This window comes from Aedes albopictus, chromosome 2 (genome assembly GCF_035046485.1).
Source record: "Aedes albopictus strain Foshan chromosome 2, AalbF5, whole genome shotgun sequence".
NCBI lineage: Eukaryota > Metazoa > Arthropoda > Insecta > Diptera > Culicidae > Aedes > Aedes albopictus.
Window position 1 is genome coordinate 34,411,318 of NC_085137.1, and position 22,489 is coordinate 34,433,806.

The window sequence follows — 22,489 nt, forward strand, 5'->3', positions numbered from 1 at the left end:
AAGCAGAAGCCGCCTTCCACCCAAGTAAGGCGACAAAAGACCACCTGCAGAAAGTAATATCTTTGGAGGTTGAAGGTCTTCCTTCCCACCTCAGCCCTGCGTCAAAATGGCACACAATCAGCGTGAAACTTGCTGCCATGGGCTGTTTTCAATTCAATTAGAATTTTATTGAGATTATCGTTACAATTAGACGGTTCAGGTTTGCTTATCTACGCCTCGGTTTCAGCCTGGAGGTTAGCTTGTGGGCGATGTAAAAAACATAATAGGTTACAGATCCTAAGAAGTCGATCGGTTTTAATGATTTCAAGGGAAACTCTTCTGTGCACTAATTATCTGCTTGAACAGTAATTGTACCGCGAATTTTAGCTCGTCATTTATTTAGTTACTAGCTGACCCGGCCAACGTCATACTGACTTTTTACTGCGTTTTTTGGCATATAGCTTCATAGACCCACAAATTGTTTTGCATGGGAGCCCCCATTTTCCAGAGATAAGAGGGTTCTCACACCATGCTAAGAACCTTCCCCGGCCTCCGCAATCAAATCATCTCCGCATACAAATCTTCTCGCCAATCAGTCCAGTAGCTTTCGAGTCTATAAGGGCCAGGCAGACAGACAAACAGATAGATGCTGAGTTTTTAGTGTTTTATGAACCACTTACATCCAATTTCGGTAATTACATACTCTCTTCACCTTCGTAGAACTTTTGTGCATACAAACATTTTAGATTTGTTCCGATCAAACTTAGGCTACATCTTCTCCCAAAAAGTCGACGTAAAACTGGATATATTTCCATTTTTTTTGTGTTTTGATTCATTATTTAATTATTATTTGATTATTATTATTCTAGCGCTTGCACAGCCAGTATTGAAAAGTAAAATGAGGTGAAACTGGATCCATTTCCTCATTTTTTGGTTTGAGATTTATTATTAAAGAATAGAACCATATTTTCCCCTGGCCAAGTTCGCAGGGGTTGACGGTATTAAAGTGAAGGAGTTTCATTTTGATTATTGTAATGTAGTGTTCTTTAGTGAAACATATCACCTTTTTAACACTTTAATGCGCCTCCAACGGTTCATCGCGAATCGGCTGCTGCAGATGGAGTATGGCTGATCATATGCATCAGACATGCTCGATAAACACGGAGGAACCGCCAGGGCTCAGTAGAGTCTATTCCCAAGCAATAGTTCCAAATCGGTTGGATTTGAGAAGGTTTTGATGATACAAATCCTAATAAAAGTTTTATACGATTTGTGACTGGTTTTGGAACCTTTTACAGCCAGCTGACTTCAAAATGTTGTTTGGTCTCTATTTGCCACGTTTCTCGATTGATTTTGATTAGTAATTTATTAATGTCATAGTCGCTTTTTCGAATTTTTACAATGTTAGGTACTTGATTATATTTTCTTTAAATAAAGCAATTAAAACCAACCGAAAAATTAATAGTGGGAAGGAGATTTGCAGCACTTAATTGTGCTGATAGATTCGAAGCTAACGTGCGAACACTTAAACGCATTGTTGACGTCAATGCGTTCGACGTAACAGTTTGGACGAAAAACTGATTGCTTTTTATTAACTGAACAACGTTACTTTTGTATGACTAGGTTGACATTTCTAGGCCGCGCATGGGAATATGACATGGTTTATCTTGGTAGGACCGATAGGACAGAACGAATTTGAATATTTTTTATAGTATTTGTAGGGGGATGAATACATAATAGTTGGCAAGCAATTTTTGTTTTATTAAAGTCAACTGACAACTTGGCGTATTTTTGTTTATCTCTTAGATGGTGCTATGACACCAACAGAAAAAAATATCAGAAGTTCAGTTACATGTTAATGTGGGTTTTGAACCGATGACAATTTAAGGACACAAGAGATGAACACAGAGAAGTAGAAATCAAGAAAACAATTTGACACAGAATCGACTACATTTTAACATACGGGTTCGACTGATTCGATGAATCTATCTAGAAGTATCTAGAAGACAATTGACGCTAAGATTGGAAAAAAGCTTGCAGTTGGGACTAGACTACAATAGTGGCCGATAGGAAACAATGCGCTAGACAGCATTATTATTCATTTTTTAATATTTACCCGTAGGCTTTTCGCCGGTTGACAGTACAGTATTTAGCTGTGTACGAAGATACGGATTACGGATGAACGGATGACAGGGTTCTCACGGGCAGTGCTTCAAGCGAGGCTTACACTCAGTAGCAAAAAAAAAGCCGAGCTGATTTTTTCTCCTAAAATGCGTCATGTTCAATCTGCTGCAACTTTGACAATTATCAATATTTTTGGCTGAAAATTTTACCACTTCATCATCAATATATTGGTAATGTATGAACAAAATTTCAAATTAATAGAAATTATATATTTTGAGTTATAACAACTTATATGAAAAAATCCATTTTTGGACACACCCTTTTCAAAAATCCGTATTTCAGTGAAAAATTTAAGTAGCTTCATATAAATTTCACTGCAGCGTCAGTAAATATAGGAACACGGTGCTTCATTTACCGTTATAATAAAATAAAAATGACCATCAAAACCTTAAACGCCATTCTTTTTCTTTATCATTCCTACACCTCTGGACAAATTTTAAAAAAAATCGTTAGACGAAATTTTGAGTTACGCCCTTTTAAAGGGCCTAACCCCTAAAAAATCAGGGTTTCTATAGAAAAACATCATATTTCATAACGGAAGCATGCTTCTGCCAACAAAATTTGAAACGCCATTCTCTTTCTTTATCATTCCTACACCTCTGGAAAAAATTTTAAATTAATCGTTAGACGAAATTTTGAGTTATGCCCTTTTAAAGGGCCTAACCCCTACAAAATCAGGGTTTCTATAGAAAAATATCATATTTCATAACGGAAGTATGCTTCTGCCAACAAAATTTGAAACGCCATTCTCTTTCTTTATCATTCCTACACCTCTGGATAAATTTTTAAATTAATCGTTAGACGAAATTTTAAGTTATGCCCTTTTAAAGGGCCTAACCCCTACAAAATCAGGGTTTCTATAGAAAAATATCATATTTCATAACGGAAGCATGCTTCTGCCAACAAAATTTGAAACGCCATTCTCTTTCTTTATCATTCCTACACCTCTGGAAAAAATTTTAAATTAATCGTTAGACGAAATTTTGAGTTATGCCCTTTTAAAGGGCCTAACTCCTACAAAATCAGGGTTTCTATAGAAAAATATCATATTTCATAACGGAAGTATGCTTCTGCCAACAAAATTTGAAACGCCATTCTCTTTCTTTATCATTCCTACACCTCTGGATAAATTTTTAAATTAATCGTTAGACGAAATTTTAAGTTATGCCCTTTTAAAGGGCCTAACCCCTACAAAATCAGGGTTTCTATAGAAAAATATCATATTTCATAACGGAAGCATGCTTCTGCCAACAAAATTTGAAACGCCATTCCCTTCCTTTATAATTCCTACACCTCTGGAAAAATTTTTGAAATAATCGTTAGGCGAAATTTTGAGTTACGCCCTTTTAAAGGGCCTAACCCCTAAAAAATCAAAGTTTCTATAGAAAAACATCATATTTCATAACGGAAGCATGCTTCTGCCAACAAAATTTGAAACGCCATTCTCTTTCTTTATCATTTCTACACCTCTGGATAAATTTTTAAAATAATCATTAGACGAAATTCTGAGTTACGCCCTTTTAAAGGGCCTAACCCCTTTAGAATCAGGGTTTCTATAAAAAATCATCATATTTCATAACAAAAGCATGCCTTGAAGTCCCAAGTAATAAAACGTATCATAAATAATGCTACAATTTGATACTATGCGCTTGTATTGGCTATTTGTATTGATGTTTGTATAAAAAATGGCCATTACGCTAATATAAGGGAAGTATTTTCAAACATGTAGGAAGCAATCATTTTTGTATCAATTGCCATTCATAGCGTGGGACGTAAGATTTTTGTATTGCTTTTTTATAGACAAAACAAGCAATAACATGCGCCTTTGTCATTCGTTAGTTTTATTGGTGAATGCCGTTTTCAATTAATAAACATACAAAAATAAGGATTGAGATGATCAATTGTAATGATAGTTCTATATGTAACTGCTAAACTACGTTACCGAAGAATAAACATGATTAAATGAAACTAAGTTTTATAATAAGTACTTATGACCTTCAAATGGGCGTAACTGGAGAATTTGATCGACATTTTTTTTGAAATTCAGTTTATGGGTGTGCAATAACTATATAAGTGAAAAAGTAAATGAACTGTCGTTTATGTTTTTCATTGTATATTGTTCTGGCTATAATAGTAAATGTAGCCAACAACGTCCGTATCCTACAGGTTAAAGAATACTTCCCTTATACTGGCGTTATGGCTAATTTTTATACAAAATGAAGTCAATATTAGTGCATAGTATCAAATTGTAGCATTGATTATAATACTTTTTTATTATTTGGGACTTTGAAGCATGCTTCTGTTATGTAATATGATGGTATTCTATAGAAACCCCTATTTTTTAAGGGGTAAGGCCCTTTAAAAGGGCGTAACTCAAAATTTCGTCTAACGATTATTTAAAAAAAAAATCCAGAGGTGTAGGAATGATAAAGGAAGGGAATGGCGTTCCAAATTTTGTTGGCAGAAGCATGCTTCCATTATGAAATATGATATTTTTCTATAGAAACCCTGATTTTGTAGGGGTTAGGCCCTTTAAAAGGGCATAACTCAAAATTTCGTCTAACGATTAATTTAAAAATTTATCCAGAGGTGTAGGAATGATAAAGAAAGAGAATGGCGTTTCAAATTTTGTTGGCAGAAGCATGCTTCCGTTATGAAATATGATGTTTTTCTATAGAAACCCTGATTTTTTAGGGGTTAGGCCCTTTAAAAGGGCGTAACTCAAAATTTCGTCTAACGATTTTTTTTAAAATTTGTCCAGAGGTGTAGGAATGATAAAGAAAAAGAATGGCGTTTAAGGTTTTGATGGTCATTTTTATTTTATTATAACGGTAAATGAAGCACCGTGAGGAAATGTTGTGGTCAAAATTTGAAATGTTTTCATCCAGCGGTTTTGGCCACAGAAATCGTCAAAGTTGAAGTACCACTGTGGGTGAATACAGTTTTCACTCCATATTGACCACGCTGAAACACCGGTGCAGAAAAAAAGCCGAGGTCAATTCGTTCCATTAATGTTTAGATCTATGTTTTAATAAGCAATCCATATTATATGACATATTTTTTATAAATTTTCGTGTGGTCTGCTAGTTGTTTATGACATTCTACACGTAACACATGGTGCGTTACGCGTTACACGTAATGCGTTACAAACATACATAAATATGTTAGTAAATATACAGGTAGTTTGTATAATTTACCAATTTTGGCAACTGTAAAATAAATATTAAAAGTAAACAAGTTGTGGGGTATAATTGAGAACCACAATGTATGATATAGAAAGGCATGTAACATCAGTTGTTTGCTTATGATAAGGTTTTAACAGTAGCCAAAATTTGCAAATTATTCAAACTACTTGTATATTCACTAATATACGTATGTTTGTAACGCATTACGTGTAATGCGTAACGCACTATGTGTTACGAGTAGAATGTCATAAACAACTAGCAGACCACACGAAAATTTATAAAAAATATGTCATATAATATACATTGTTTATTAAAACTTAGATCTAAACATTAATGGAACGAATTGACCTCGGCTTTTTTTCTGCACCGGTGTTTCAGCGTGGTCAATATGGAGTGAAAACTGTATTCACCCACAGTGGTACTTCAACTTTGACGATTTCTGTGGCCAAAACCGCTGGATGAAAACATTTCAAATTTTGACCACAACATTTCCTATATTTACTGACGCTGCAGTGAAATTTTTATGAAGCTACTTAAATTTTTCACTGAAATACGGATTTTTGAAAAAGGTATGTCCAAAAATGGATTTTTTCATATAAGTTGTTGTAACTCAAAATATATAATTACTATTAATTTGAAATTTTGTCCATACATTATCAATATATTGATGATGAAGCGATAAAATTTTCAGCCAAAAATATTGATAATTGTCAAAGTTGCAGCAGATTGAACATGACGCATTTTAGGAGAAAAAATCAGCTCGGCTTTTTTTTTGCTACTGAGTGTACATAACAAACCTATTTTCCTTGACTTTTGTTTTCGTTAATCTCCTAAGCATTACATATTAAGACATGACGTATGTGCATGACGGAACAACTAGCAGGACACAGTTCTAGACGTCTCTTTTCAATAACGACATTCAGCATATTTCCAATAAAACTACACTTCAATGTAGCAAAGACTAAAGCTGCTGTGATAGAACAGATCAGAATGACTTAATTGACTATTACCTTGGATTTCTACTTCGAATAACTGACAAATTGACAAGAACCTAACTAATTACATGGACCATACTACAAAAAACCAATTGACAAAAAGAAAAAAAGGGGAAACTTTTATTAAAACTATTTTTGTTCAACGCAGGCCAAAACAGTGTCGACTTGGGCCACACACGCCTACGTACTTCTGTGTGTTGAAACAAAAAATAGAGGCTCCTAGAAGCAAATGTAGGGAAAGGGTGCGGTGTAGAACATAAGCACAGTGTTGCTACCGCCGTAATCACTTTGAAAAAAAAAAAGAATAGAACCATATTTTCAAAATCGGTTTCCGTACAAATTTCGAAGTAAGATCAAGATATCTCCTGATTTGCTTTCCTGGTATAAAGCTTTTTCATTTCTTCACAAACAATTTTGTTTTTGACATTTTTTTTTCAAAATGGTTTTCCTAAAAATGTATAATATTTTCCACTATGAAAAACAAAATCTGCAGATACCTTGATTAATATGTACGGAAACCGATTTCAGAAATATTGCCTCACTATTTAAAAAAAAAGTAAAAATTTAAAAAATGAAGGAATAGATCCAGTTATGCCTTAAGAACGGTCGCTTTAACAATGAAAAAAAAAGTGCAGCAGAAAATTTTCTATCATCGGTTCAATCATCCTCTTTATTCTTCTTTATTTTTCATGAAATGTATAGTTCCTCAATTTAATAAGAACAGCATTTTTTTTTATTTGCTATGGAGCCAGGGTTAAAAAATTTACAATTTCACAATTTTTTAGAATCAAATAAAAGTAATGCTTACAATCGGCAACGGAAACAAGACGTCTTCGTCATTTTCCAGCCCTTCAATCATCATCATCGATCGATGAAGTGATGACGCTGCAAATTCGCTTATACTACTTTAGACGACCCTCTGTACCGTAAACCGGGGTTAAATTGATCACCGGGGTGAAATTGATCATTCGGGTACTACATTGTAATTCCATAATAGGAACTCTTAAGCGTCGTAATGATCTTAAACTTTTTACGTCACCTGGTTCGTAGATGTCTAGAAATGAGTGTAGACTTTTATTTTTTTAGAAGAAAGTTAGTTTTGCTTTATTTTATTAGGAATTTGCAATGTATTTCTCATTTAGCTGAAATATTGCTACTAAACAATCGATTGCTAATAGGACTTCCCGTAAATTATCTGTTTTAACATTTTTGTGGAGCCTTGGTTGGGATGTTATGTAGCTAATCAGAACATGAAATAGTTAAAAAAAAGTTCGTTTTATGATGAAATATGTAGTCATTTATTGTGATAGAAACCACTTATATCAAATGAAATTGCCTTCCTTTAGGCGTTTAACCCTTTGGAGCCGGATTTTTTGGCCAAGGCTGCCGCAACCGCGCTGGTGTGGAACACGCTTGTTATGCTCGGTTTCATCGCCAGGGTCATATTGACCCCTTCGGCTCCAAAGGGTTAAGGCATTTCCATTTTTTTTTGATATTTTGATTTATTTAACATAACTTTTTTTGTCTGTATTAACGAGATTTTTAGCCCTAGGCTAGTTCATCTCGGGATTTAACTTAACGTTTAAATTTGTTGAACACAATTCTGTCCCATGGTTCCATGGAGATCCACTGAGTACTGGTTTTACAGAAATTGTTTCGTCAATATTTGAATTGGCATTGATGTTATTCGCAAAAGTTGTTTTAAAGTGATCAATTTGACCCCGGATTACGGTACTTCAGGCCTTCGTATTGCACGCACACGCTTACGCATTTCCATTAACCATCGGGAGAATTCCTCTTTAAAAACTCGATTAATCAGTAGTGCAACATCTGGGTAGGGGAACTCAGTTCAAATTGCACATATGGGGTAAAGTGGCACAACTAATAAAATTATTCCTGAATGTGATTTGATCATTTGATCATCATTGAAACATCCTTCTAGAGGTCAGACAAGCAAACCCATGGAAAATCTTTTGATTTTCCCAATGGAAATTGGCAACTTTCGGTTTTTCTTGCTTTCAATTCGACTGACAAATGGAGGAAAAGAGGTCTGAAAAGCTCTAAATATGATGGACGTCATTTTTGAATGCCATCATTAAGTGGCATTTTACCCCCTGGCAGATGGCTTCTATGAACAAATCGATAAAAATGCATTAGATTCTTCAATATTTCTGCTGGAGTATCAAGCAAATATTGTTTAGTTGTTGTTACCACTTTGAATGCCTATGCCAAGGAAAACGATGAAAGTTTGAAAAAATGGTATCTTACCCCACCTTACTGTATAGTCACAAATATTTCAGTAATTTCAACAGGAGTTCCTTCGAGGAAACCTTCACGAATTCTTTTAGAAATTCATACCATGAAATTCCTTCTGGGATCCCTTCTGGAGTTTTTTCACTCAAGTAACATTTTCAAGTCGAGTAGATTCCTAAGGTCATAAACACCAGCATAAAGCCAAAGTATGATTATCTTGGTTTTACGATGGTGGTTCTCTAAACCTCAAGAAAGCAAATAATGCATTAAATTTATACTTGGGCAAGGATCCCGCCTTAAATTCCGTCGGGGTTACTTTTTGAATTCCTTCGAGATGCTTAATGGATATTTTTCAGAGATTCTTTTAGGAGTTCTTGAAGGGATTTCTGCACTTTTTATTCATTTTTGAGTTATGGCCAGTTTTGTTTAAAAATGTCCAGATGTGCCATATAAGCCTTTTTTTTTTTTAAATCATAACTCAAGAACGATGTATCATAGAAACAAAGTTTTTTTTTTAACGAAAATGAAAGCAAATTTTCTCAGGAATCAAAAAAAAAAATGAAGTGGAAAAAGTTTTCCACAAAATTTTCCACCACATTCATAAAGAAATGCCGGAAAAACTATGCCCAAATTCGTGGAAAATTTCCAAAAAAATATTTTTGAGGAGGTGTTTTCATAAGCTGAAATTTTTGGAATGCACTTTTTTCTTTCCTTAGTTATGACCAATTTTGTGAAAAATTACCATGTAAGCCTATATCATATGGTAATTTTTCACAAAATTGGCCATAACTCAGGAACGGAAAAAAGTGCATTCCAAAAATTTCAGCGATCAAAGCTTGTGAAATAACTTTCTCAAAAATATTTTTTCGAAAATTTTCCGCGAGTTCGGACATAGTTTTATAGGCTTTTCTTTATAAATTTTCTCAACGGTGGAAAATTTTGCGGAGAACCTTTTCCATTTCATTTTTTTTTGATTCCTGAGAAAATTTGCTTTCATTTTTATTCAAAAATTTTTGTTTCTACGATGCTTCGTTCTTGAGTTATGATTTTTCAAAGTAAGTACCTAGTATCAGGGGAAAACAAAAAAATTCCATCTGAGTTTTCCGGGAAAATAGGCGACCCTGAATTTTTCTCATTTTTTTTTGTTCATATATCCATGAGCCCTGCCTGTGGAAAAAAATTCATGAAAATCTGAGACCCTTCGGCCCACGTGCGGTAATAAAAAAAACCCTCTATAGCCAGGCTACAAACAAACAGTTTTATCAAAACATGTGTCAGTATTCACATTTTGGAGATTTAAAAGAAGCAAAGCGATTTAGTGCACGTTCAATCGATATCTATCAGGTTCATCTGAAGATGTAATATCCACTCATATCTGGGAAAGTGTGTATTGAACAAGCATTTTTAGAAAATCATCATCAGAGGCGCTCGAGTCATGACACGCGAGATTGCCATTTCAAACATCGGGTGAAACCTAGGGTGAAATGCATAATGCTTAACCATACAGGACCAGGAAATCTTTCATGAACTTCTCCAGGGATTCCTCTAGGAATTCCTCCAGGATTTTTTTCAGGAATTCCTCCAAAGATTCTTTCAAAAATTCCCAAGATGAATCTTTCAGGAATTTCTCCATGTATTCCTTTCCGTGTGGAATTCCTCCAGGAACCCCTTCAGTGTTTTTTTAGGAACCCCTCCAAAGATATCTTCAACAATTCCGGATTCATTCAGAACTCACGCAGGAATTCCTCCAGAGATTTCTTAAAGGAATTTTTCAGGAATTTTGTTTTATTTCTTTTTATTCGTGACTTTTAACTAATGCGCACTCTTCACAAACCTCCAGGAATTCCGTCAAAGATTCCTTCAGGAATTTCTCCAGGGATTCATCCAGTAATTTCTCTAGGGATTCCTTCAGGATCTCTTCCAAAGATTTCTTCAAGAATCCCTCCTGGGATTCGTTCAGAAACTTCTCCAGGAATTCCTCCAGAGATTCCTTCAGGAATTTTGTTTTATTTCTTTTTATTCGTGACTTTAAACTAATGCGCACTCTTCACAAACCTTCAGGAATTCCTTCAGAGATTCCTCCAGGAATTCCCCCAGGGATTCATCCAGTAATTTCTCCAAGGATTTCTCCAGGAATTCCTCCAGAGATTTCTCCAGGGATTCCTTCAAGAGTTCCTCCAGGAATTCATCCAGGCATTCTTTCAGGAATTCATCTAGAGATTTTTTCCGGAATTCCTCCAGAGATTCTTTTAAAAACTCCTCCAGGACTTCCTGCATGGATTTCTTCAGGGATACCTTCATGGATTCCTTCTCGAATTCTTCCAGGGATACCTTCAGAATTCTTCCTGGGATTTCTTCAGGGATTCCAACAGGGTTTTCTTCAGAAATGCCTTCAGGGATTCCTTCAGGAATTCCTCCAGCGATTCCTCCAAGAATTTCTACAGGGATTTCTCCAGGAATTCCGCCAGGGATCCCTCCAGAATTCGTTCAAGGATTCATTCAGGAATTTCTCCATTGATTTATTCAGGGATTTCTCTGGGAGCTCTTCCTGGAACTGCTTTAGGAATGCCTCCAGGGATACTCTCAGACATTCTTCAAATGCATTTTTGAAGTTCTTTCAGAGGTATTTTTTCAGGAGGGTTGGAGAATGCCTCCAGGAAACACATCCAAGATTTCTCTAGAAGTTCTTTTAGGAACTCCTACAGAAGTTCCTTCAAGAGTTTCTTTTGGATATAATTAGGTATTTTTCCATGATTTTCTCATGGAGTTTCTTCAAGATTTTTATTCAGGATTTTCTTTTATGGAATCGTCAAGGATTTCCTACAGAGAATCTTCTAGGATTTCCTACAGGGAATCCTTCAGGTTTTCCTTCTGAAATTTCTCCATGAAAGCAGTGTGATTCGAACAACGGGTCGTACCCTAGGTCGTACCATATCGTTGGTCGTTGCTGTCCTGAGCGTCACCCCACGAATGCTATTACCCTTTCCTGTTTGACGATTTTCCCCAGCGACCACATAACGATGATGATTACGTTGGCATCAACCTCTATGGTACCAACGGGGCTAAATCTGCTGTAAGTGTTTTTTGATTGCTTTCGACGAGGAAGTGCCCTGCTGATAGAACATCTAGGTCGCCTGGGTCCTCTGGTATTGGCGTCAGAGGCCGAGAATTAAGGCACATCTCAACTTGCGCCAACAGGGCTGAGAGATCCTCGTAGACAAGGTTTCGGTTGTCATGACCTGCAACTGAGTTCACACCGTATTGACTGCGGCTTCACAGAGGCCTGCGACAGTGAAGATAGCGACTGTCAGGATACTTCTTCGCTTGTTGTGACAGGAAACTACAGAATTTTCAGACTCTAGTTTAATTTAAAAAACACTTCATTAATACTTCACTTTTGCAAAAGAAAATAAAAAATGAATAACTCTTTTAAAGAAAAACTAGAAAGGACGAGCAAATTCCTTTTAATTCTACTACTGTGCTTATCTTCGGACAGATAGGCCTATTTCGTCTGTGACTTACAGACTTCTTCAGTGTCAAGTGCTCGACAGTCGATTTTTTTTTGCAAAAGTGAAGTATTAATGAAGTGTTTTTTAAATTAAACTAGAGTCTGAAGTAACAAGTTCTACTAAAAGCTCTAAAGTAATAGTAAAGTACAGAATTTTGTTTGCGTATTGGTTATCGCCAAGACTGGAGTTTTGCGTTCTTCCTCAGACGCTACGCTAGCGTTTTCTTGATCGATGATGGTATTGGTCCAGCATCCGGAGCTAGAGAAAGCCAGGAGGGGTCTTGTCACCAGCGAGAAGAATTCAGGATGTCTGCTGGCAAGGATGTTTTCGATCACTTAGCAATCGTTTGACTCATTTGTTCACAACTCAGTTCAGAAGCCCTATATTGGAATTGTTGTGTTCGGCAAAGTTGTAGATTAGTGTTTTTCCTACAATTATCACCAAGGACGTCATATTCTAATTCTAATATTTACGTCGTAAAAGAGTTATTACCAGCTACTCATACTAAACGATCGGATTTTTCGATCGTTTAGTATGAGTAGGTGGTACTAGCGCTCTAGCGCCGTATATACACTACCCGTCATAAGTACGGACTCACAAAAAGTATTGCAACAATATTGCATCACCCTGACCCACCTACGGAAATGTCGCCTTCAGAAAAGTTGTTGCTTTTGGTCTTCTGAATAACTTTCCTGAAGACAGCATCTTTGTAAGCCCTCAGGTTTTGGAGATATCGAGGTGAGTCAGGGTGATGCAATATTGTTGCAATACTTTTTGTTAGTCCGTACTTATGACGGGTAGTGTATAACAGTTAGAATATGGTGTCCTTGGTGATAATTGTAGGAAAAACACTAATCTACAACTTTGCCGAACACCACAATTCAATATTAGGTTTCCGAACAGAGTTATGGACAAATGAGCCAAACGATTGCCAGGTGATCCCTGTCTGCTGGTTAGTTTAAGTCCGCGAGAAGTATCTGCAGCATTTTCAGCTTAGGAATCCGATTGACGACGTCTGTGTAGTCACTGCAGCATGGTAATGGAATCTGTCACGAAAGAGATGGTGATCTTCAGCGATTTATCGACATTCTTGTAGAGCTGCTTTGGCACAAGTGAGGCACAGAGTCCTAGTCTGGTACATAATATAGTTACGTGTAGACACCAGCGTAACCTTTGGAGTAAGGAGGTGAGACTTAATACGCAACAGAGAATCGGCGATCAAATTGAACTGAATATTCGGAACAACCTCCCGGATGAAATCACGCACACATACACTGCTTGAAGAACTGGACTTGCTCAGCATGTTTAAAATCTGAGCGACGCAGCTGTTGGATAGCCAGATCTACCGGAGGAACATCCTACAGTACTTCCTGAGTTTTGACGCCCATATGGTCGAAGAACTACATCATATCTATGGCTAGACATAAAATCGTCGATTGAGATTGGTTTTGATGGCAGCTGGGTACAGTTTTGCTTGATCTGTGGGCGTTTGCGTTTCCGTATGTGACGGTCTACAGCTCGTACGTGTTGTTGGAATGCTCGGGATTACGTATGTACATTAGAGTGGGTCATCGTTTATATGGAAAAATGAAAAATCCAATGGTATCCCATCCGAACAAAGCTTTTTTGATCCCATTTCAGGACCCAAATAAGTGTGCAAAATTTGGGCACGATCGGTTAAGTCTACGTTTTGCGCATCGCGTTTGAAGTTTGTAAGGGGTTTTACATGGGAAAACACACTTTTTTGCATTTCTCTCATAACAAGCTCGAATTTGTCTAAAATCATGTAACCGATAAAGTGAAAACATAGCCTAGGGTGTCCTGAAAATCTTTGTCGATGACCGCGAAGTGATCTGATGCTTATGAAAAAGTATCGGTTAAAAAGTTTTAGACAAACTTTTTCAACTTATGACAAAAATGCAAAAAAAAATGTTTTCCCATCCAAAATCCCATACAAATTTCAATTGCAATGCGGAAAGTGTAGACGCAACCGATCGTGCTCAAATTTTGCACAGATGCTCTGGACCCGAAACGGAACCAAAAAAAGCTTTGATCTGAGGAAACGGTTCCGATGACCCACACTAATGTACATCTACTTTTTGACATCTGCTATGGCAGCGACGATTTGCGTCTACTACAAGTAGATGGATTAGAAGGTCTTGCTGAACAATCAGTCCAGCCGAACATGTCTTTGAAGGAGTAGCTGGGTGAAGTCTTGCATACCGCGCCGTGTCGATGCCTACTCAAATCGTCGTGCACAATTTCTAGAAGACAATGTGGTTGGGAATAAAGCAGTGTGAAATGCGATCATCAGGCACGATGTATCCAAGGCACAGATAGTCGTCCATGAACCGAGTGTATGAACCCTTGATTGAAGGATCTTTCCCAAGACGTCGTCATAGGCCTTAAAATGTCGTTCGACGTCTTACCTACCCCAGAACCTTTTCATGATCTTCAAATTGGGGAGGCGCACGATGGTCATGCCCGTTGAATCGCGCGTCGTGGTACAGTTTATCACAGTAGTTTTATTCTGAGGTTCTGAGGATTCAACTGGACTCGACAGAATCGTTTCCATGTCCCAGAAATTACGTAGATCGACTTCCAGACAGCTGTAGAGCAAGACCGTGAAATACAGATAGCCAAACGAGACGACTTACCAAAGGGGTTGCCAAACAAAATGGAGTTTCTTCTACACACGCAATACCTTCCAAGAGAGAAACCTTCCTTCCCGTGTGGAATTCCCAGTAGGTTTGCCTACCGATAACGAGGTCAATACTTGCGGGAACATTGAACTGCGGATCTACTAGTTGTACGTACGACAATCTCCGTGACGAGATGTCAATAGGTTGGTAACTGTTGGTAGCTCAAGGACCAATGCCTGTGACGGCCGGTCATCTTCGGAACCGCGACTGTGGAATTTCTTCGCCAGTGATTTTGAAATGGAATTTGACATCGATGTCGGGGAGCTCGAGTCGTGTTCATCGGCGATGTTGAGAATCTAGATGTATATTGATCTAGAATGCATGGGTCGATGTTCAAGATGATCTGAATTACTACTCGTTTCTCACAGTTTCTGTAATTTTTCGGTTTCTGGCTGATAATGTCAGACCGCATCGAATGTTCATCTTCCAGGTGAACCGCGACCAAGAGCTTTCTCCGATTGTGTCGATTTTTGCTATCATCGTTGTTCAGCGTCACATAATCGGTAATTGTGCTCTGAGATCCACCATAGCTACCACCATGGCACAATGTATTTATAGTATCCTATATAGATTTCACCTGTACGACGTCCTCGTCCCTTCCGGGATCCCTTCTCAACGTCCATTTCGCCGCCCACACGTTGAGCTTGGAGGGTCTATTGAAAAATGATGAAGGCCATAACAGCGCTGGCTGTTGATATCTCTCGCCTGTCGTTTTTCCTGGTCCATTTATTTGGGGAGTGGAGTGAACAGCCAGCGCCACTGCCACCACTTACGACACAAAGAAAAATTGGCACCGTATCAAAATTGGCACAATGGGGTACAAATATGTCAATTGCCGTCAGCCAGCCAGCCACCAACAAGTCCGAACCACCTAGCCATAAAATCAGAAGCCGAAAAGCGAGAAAACATGGTGGCGATGGTGGCGTGACGGATTTTTAATCCCATTATTGTTGTTTTCGCTTTTCGAATGATTTTGTCGAAATGGAATTTATGCTGATAATGCAATTATCCACTTCCGTTCCTTTCTTTCGTGGGGAATTCCGTTTCAGTGGTCCGAGCTGGAGGAGATGAACACCGACGACGTGGAGGAGGAATTCAAGAACCGCTTGGCGAACATCGTCATCAATAAGTGCTGCTGTCTGGTCTATACGGTGAGTAGATTTGGGGAGAACTGGGAATAGAAATGCGTTCTCGTTGGATGTTGTGCTCATTGTCATATTAACTCCAGGATGGATAATCCATTCCGCACAAGAACCAGTTCGACGTTCAAGTAGTTTTAGAGGGGTTTTTAGAATCTTTATAAAACCGAAATTCTTGTATTTGGGTTTTGAGAAGGTTTTGAAGACCTCCTAGGAACGAACATCTGGATGACAGTAAGAAATCCTAAGAAAATCAGAAATGCGCATGTGAAGTATGTAATCTAAATAAACTAGATCTGTCGAGAATTCTCTATTACCAGAGACACAGGTGGACAATTACCTAAATTGGAATTTGTTTTTCCACAGTCGGGAACCGTTGGCAATCCGAAGGGGGTGATGATGTCCCATGACAGTTTGACCTGGGATTCGTACTCCATCGGTAAACGATTGGATCAGATTCAGTACGGAAAGGAAGTGTTGGTGTCATTCCTGCCCCTGAGCCACATTGCCGCCCAGATGGTGGACATTTTCCTGTCGCTGCAGTTCGCTTGTACGGTGTACTTCGCCGACAAGGACGCCATGAAGGGAACGCTGATCAACACGCTACAGGAAGCCAAGCCGACGCGTATGCTGGGCGTTCCTCGGGTGTACGAAAAGATTCAGGAGAAGATGTTGGCAATTGGGGCACAGAGTGGAACCGCCAAGAAGATGATTTCCTCTTGGGCCAAGAGCGTGACGTTGCAGCATCATCTGAATGCGATGGAAGGGTAAGACAACTCCATCTTCCACAAAGGTCTTCCATACTAACTGAATTCTCCATTACCAGCAAACCAACCAACTCCTTGCAGTACCGTTTCGTGAGAAACTTCCTGCTTTCGAAGGTAAAGGACGCGTTGGGACTGAGTCGGTGCATGACGATGGTCACAGCGGCCGCTCCGATGGATCCGGAAACGAAGAAGTACTTCATGAGCCTGGACATGCCGATCATGGAGGCGTTCGGAATGTCGGAGACCTGCGGAGCGCACTCGTTGACCACGGCCGACAGCTACAACTTCGCCACGATCGGCAAGAGCTTGGGCGGATGCGAGACTAAAATCGACAAACCGGACGAACGTGGCCACGGGGAGATCTGCATGCGAGGACGACACATCCTGATGGGATACGTTGGCGATGAGATTAAGACTAAGGAGGCCATCGATGAGGAGGGATGGCTGCACTCTGGGGACGTGGGTTACATTGATGATCAGGAGTTTATCTACATTACCGGAAGAATCAAGGTAAGCCGATGTCATGCAGCTCAAGTTCCCAGTAATAATAACCACTAACTACCCCAGGAACTTATCATTACCGCGGGCGGTGAAAACATTCCCCCGGTGCACGTGGAAAATCTGGTCAAGAACGAACTGATGCAGGTGAGCAACGCATTCCTGGTGGGCGACAAGCGCAAGTTCCTGACCATGTTGATCACGCTGAAAACGCAAATGAACCTGGACAGCGGTGAGCCGAAGGACGAACTGACGCCGGAGACGATCGCCTGGGTGAAGGGACTGGGCGTGGAGTACACCAAGCTGAGCCAGATCATTGCCGCTGGGCCGTGTCCGAAGGTAAGTGCAGGATTAGATTGTAAGCTTTCACAGAGCTCATTCAGGGCCAATTTTTGATCAAAAAAGTCAATCCAAATCCAATTTGAATCAAAAATATTTCAAAATCATTTCAAAGCCACTTCCAAGCTATTTCAGAGCTATTTCAAAGCAATTTCATAGCCATTTCTGACCCTTTTCAAAACCATTTCAAAGGTATTTCAAAGCCTTTTCGAAGCTGTTTCAAATCCGTTCCTATACAATTTCTAAGCCATTTCCAAGTCATTTCAAAGCCATTTTGGAGCCATTTCAAGATCTTTTTGAAATCCATTTCAAAGTTATTTCAAAATCATTTCAAAACCATTTCAAAACCATTTCAAAGCGATTTCAAAGCCATTTCAAAGCCATTTCAAAGCCATTTCAAAGCCATTTCAAAGCCATTTTGGAGCCATTTCTGACTCTTCCCAAATCCATTTCAAAGCAATTTCAAAGCCTTTTCGAAGCTATTTCAAATCCGTTTCTATACCATTTCTAAGCCATTTCCAAGCCATTTCAAAGTCATTTCAAAGCCATTTCAAGGCCTTTACAAATCCATTTCAAAGCTATTTCAAAGCCATTTCAAAGCCATTTCAAATCCATTTCAAAGCCATTTTAGATTAATTTCAAGTCCATTTCAAAGTCATTTCAAAGCCATTTCAAATCCACTTCAAAGCCATTTCCAAGCCATTTCAAATCCATTTCAGGGCATTTTCAAATACATTTCAATATCATTTCAAAGCCGTATCAAAGCCATTTCAAAGCAATTTCAAAGCAATTTCAAAGTCATTTCAAGCCATTTCAAAGTTATTTCAAAACCATTTCAAACCCATTTCAAAACCATGTCAAAGCGATTTCAAAGCCATTTCAAAGCCATTTCCAAGCCTTTTCGAAGCTATTTCAACACCGTTTCTATACCATTTCTAAGCCATTTCCAAGCCATTCCAAAGCCATTTCAAAGCCATTTCAAATCCATTTCAAAGCCATTTTAGATTAATTTCAAGTCCATTTCAAAGTCATTTCAAAGCCATTTTCAAGCCATTTCAAATCCATTTCAGGCCATTTTCAAATACATTTCAATATCATTTCAAAGCCATTTCAAAGCCATTTCAAAGCAATTTCAAAACCATTTCAAAGCCATTTCAATGCTATTTCAAAGCCATTTCTAAGCCACTTCCAAGCGATTTCAAAGCCATTTCAAAACCATTTCAAAGCCTTTTTGAAGCTGTTTCAAATCCGTTTCAAAGCCTTTTCAAAGCCATTTTAAAGCTATTTCGAAGCCTTTTTGAAGCGGTTTCAAAACCGTTTCTAAGCCATTTCAAAGCCATTTCAAAGCAATTTCAAAACGATTTCAAAGCCATTTCCAAGCTATTTCAAAGCCATTTAGAAGCCATTTCCAAGCTATTTCAAAGCCATTTCAAAGCCATTTCAAGGTCTTTTCAAATCGATTCAAAGTAATTTCCAAGCCATTTCAAAGCCATTTCAAAGCCTTTTTGAAGCTGTTTCAAATCCGTTTCAATGCCTTTTCAAAGCCATTTCAAGGTATTTCGAAGCCTTTTTGAAGCGGTTTGAAACCCGTTTCTAAGCCATTTCAAAGCCATTTCAAAGCAATTTCAAAGCCATTTCAAAGCCATTTCAAAGCCATTTCCAAGCCATTTCAAAGCCATTTCAAAGCCATTTCCAAGCTATTTCAAAGCCACTTCAAAGCCATTTCAAGGTCTTTTCAAATCCACTCAAAGTCATTGCAAAGCCATTTCAATGCCTTTCCAAAGCCATTTGAAATCTTTCGATGCCACGTCGAAGCCATTTCTAAGTAATTTCAAAGCCAATTCAAAGCCAATTCAAAGCCAATTCAAAGCCAATTCAAAGCCGATTCAAAGCCAATTCAAATCAAATTCAAATCCAATCCAAATCCAATCCAAATCCAATCCAAATCCAATCCAAATCCAATCCAAATCCAATCCAAATCCAATCCAAATCCAATCCAAATCCAATCCAAATCCAATCCAAATCCAATCCAAATCCAATCCAAATCCAATCCAAATCCAATCCAAATCCAATCCAAATCCAATCCAAATCCAATCCAAATCCAATCCAAATCCAATCCAAATCCAATCCAAATCCAATCCAAATCCAATCCAAATCCAATCCAAATCCAATCCAAATCCAATCCAAATCCAATCCAAATCCAATCCAAATCCAATCCAAATCCAATCCAAATCCAATCCAAATCCAATCCAAATCCAATCCAAATCCAATCCAAATCCAATCCAAATCCAATCCAAATCCAATCCAAATCCAATCCAAATCCAATCCAAATCCAATCCAAATCTAATCCAAATCCAATCCAAATCCAATCCAAATCCAATCCAAATCCAATCCAAATCCAATCCAAATCCAATCCAAATCCAATCCAAATCCAATCCAAATCCAATCCAAATCCAATCCAAATCCAATCCAAATCCAATCCAAATCCAATCCAAATCCAATCCAAATCCAATCCAAATCCAATCCAAATCCAATCCAAATCCAATCCAAATCCAATCCAAATCCAATCCAAATCCAATCCAAATCCAATCCAAATCCAATCCAAATCCAATCCAAATCCAATCCAAATCCAATCCAAATCCAAATCCAATCCAAATCCAATCCAAATCCAATCCAAATCCAATCCAAATCCAATCCAAATCCAAATCCAATCCAAATCCAATCCAAATCCAATCCAAATCCAATCCAAATCCAATCCAAATCCAATCCAAATCCAATCCAAATCCAATCCAAATCCAATCCAAATCCAATCCAAATCCAATCCAAATCCAATCCAAATCCAATCCAAATCCAATCCAAATCCAATCCAAATCTAATCCAAATCCAATCCAAATCCAATCCAAATCCAATCCAAATCCAATCCAAATCCAATCCAAATCCAATCCAAATCCAATCCAAATCCAATCCAAATCCAATCCAAATCCAATCCAAATCCAATCCAAATCCAATCCAAATCCAATCCAAATCCAATCCAAATCCAATTATTTTATTTACTGCACTTTACACCGGAGTGCATTCGTGCCACAAAAAAAAAAACAAACAAAACTAAATACATTTCAATTTTTAACACCTATTTCACATTCTTCAATGATTTTAAGAATCTATCTGTTCGATTTGACTGTTTTCTAAATTTAATGATCCACGCATCAATATCGTTTCGGGCTGGAACCGGACCGGAGTCAGAATCGTCATCCACACTCGCATTGCATTCCACATCCATGTCATTAGCATTGTTGTTTTTCGAACAATGATCGTCATACGATCTTTTTGCTCTCGTTGTCTGCTGTTTCAGCGTTTGTTCATTCCCCCGAAATACTTTCTCGTTGCAGTCGTATCTCATCCTCGGTGGGGCTTTGCACATACTACTCCCTGTTTGCTCATTTTCCTGCACGCGTTGATTCTGCTCATCATTGCGATCGTTAGCAACATCTTGGTTGTCAGCCGAGGGTTTTGGTTGCACAGGTTGACCATCGTTTGAAGGTCCCGCTGCTCTTGCTTGCTTTTGTTCGGCTGCTGCTTCCGAACATTTTTGATTAGGGTGCGCTTTCTTTTCACACTGGCGACATGTAGGTACTTGTGAACGGTAGGTCACAGATGTGAGCTGATTTTGGATTCGGATGAATGATGGCACATGTTTCTTCAGTTCGATCCGCACTACACGAACGCCGTTTGGTATTCCCGGAAAGAACTTCCTCCACAATTCCCGCGCTACCGATTTAACTTTACCGTATTGCTCCATATGTTCGGCTATTTCTGTGTTGGGTATACCCGGCGGAAGATCGTGAATACGGATGTTAATTGCGGTGTCCTCCACATACACCGGGATATGAAATTTCTTCTCTCCCGCTTCTATGGTATGTTTGAGGTGATGTGATGCAGCTATACGCTCTGCTGCTTCTATGGAGCGCATCTCGACGAGCGCACAGTTCCTTAGCGTGTGTAGCTGGAGACTCTTGACTGCGGCCATGTCAATCTTGAGCTCATCGCTTAGAAATTTGCCTATGCTCCCTGCACTCGGTCGAGTGGGAAGCACAGTAAAATCGATCACTACTGTATTTTTTCGTGTGGCTGCCATTGTTGACACAAGTCACAATAGAATTCCACAACGAGAGTTTGCTCGCTAGCAAAAAAGACAACCGGTCGGATTGAGCGATAGCTGACAACTGTGATCCAAATCCAATCCAAATCCAATCCAAATCCAATCCAAATCCAATCCAAATCCAATCCAAATCCAATCCAATCCAAATCCAATCCAAATCCAATCCAAATCCAATCCAAATCCAATCCAAATCCAATCCAAATCCAATCCAAATCCAATCCAAATCCAATCCAAATCCAATCCAAATCCAATCCAAATCCAATCCAAATCCAATCCAAATCCAATCCAAATCCAATCCAAATCCAATCCAAATCCAATCCAAATCCAATCCAAATCCAATCCAAATCCAATCCAAATCCAATCCAAATCCAATCCAAATCCAATCCAAATCCAATCCAAATCCAATCCAAATCCAATCCAAATCCAAATCCAATCCAAATCCAATCCAAATCCAATCCAAATCCAATCCAAATCCAATCCAAATCCAATCCAAATCCAATCCAAATCCAATCCAAATCCAATCCAAATCCAATCCAAATCCAATCCAAATCCAATCCAAATCCAATCCAAATCCAATCCAAATCCAATCCAAATCCAATCCAAATCCAATCCAAATCCAATCCAAATCCAATCCAAATCCAATCCAAATCCAATCCAAATCCAATCCAAATCCAATCCAAATCCAATCCAAATCCAATCCAAATCCAATCCAAATCCAATCCAAATCCAATCCAAATCCAATCCAAATCCAATCCAAATCCAATCCAAATCCAATCCAAA

General features: G+C 38.4%; 2 protein-coding genes across 4 annotated transcripts in view; one reads left to right on the forward strand and one right to left on the reverse strand.

Annotated features, from left to right (window-relative positions):
* The window catches only part of LOC109402501 (very long-chain-fatty-acid--CoA ligase bubblegum), a 141,956-nt gene that overhangs the window by 113,211 nt on the left and 6,256 nt on the right, over positions 1-22,489 (forward strand). For all 3 annotated transcript variants that reach the window (XM_029876710.2, XM_062849458.1, XM_029876709.2), the window contains exons 5-8: positions 15,857-15,958; positions 16,313-16,713; positions 16,773-17,223; positions 17,281-17,550. In XM_029876710.2, coding sequence (XP_029732570.2) covers positions 15,857-15,958; positions 16,313-16,713; positions 16,773-17,223; positions 17,281-17,550 — 1,224 coding nt within the window. The remainder of the gene's footprint in view (positions 1-15,856; positions 15,959-16,312; positions 16,714-16,772; positions 17,224-17,280; positions 17,551-22,489) is intronic.
* LOC109402509 (leucine-rich repeat-containing protein 15-like) overlaps positions 1-22,489 on the reverse strand; it is a 173,180-nt gene that overhangs the window by 2,582 nt on the left and 148,109 nt on the right. The window lies entirely within an intron of this gene.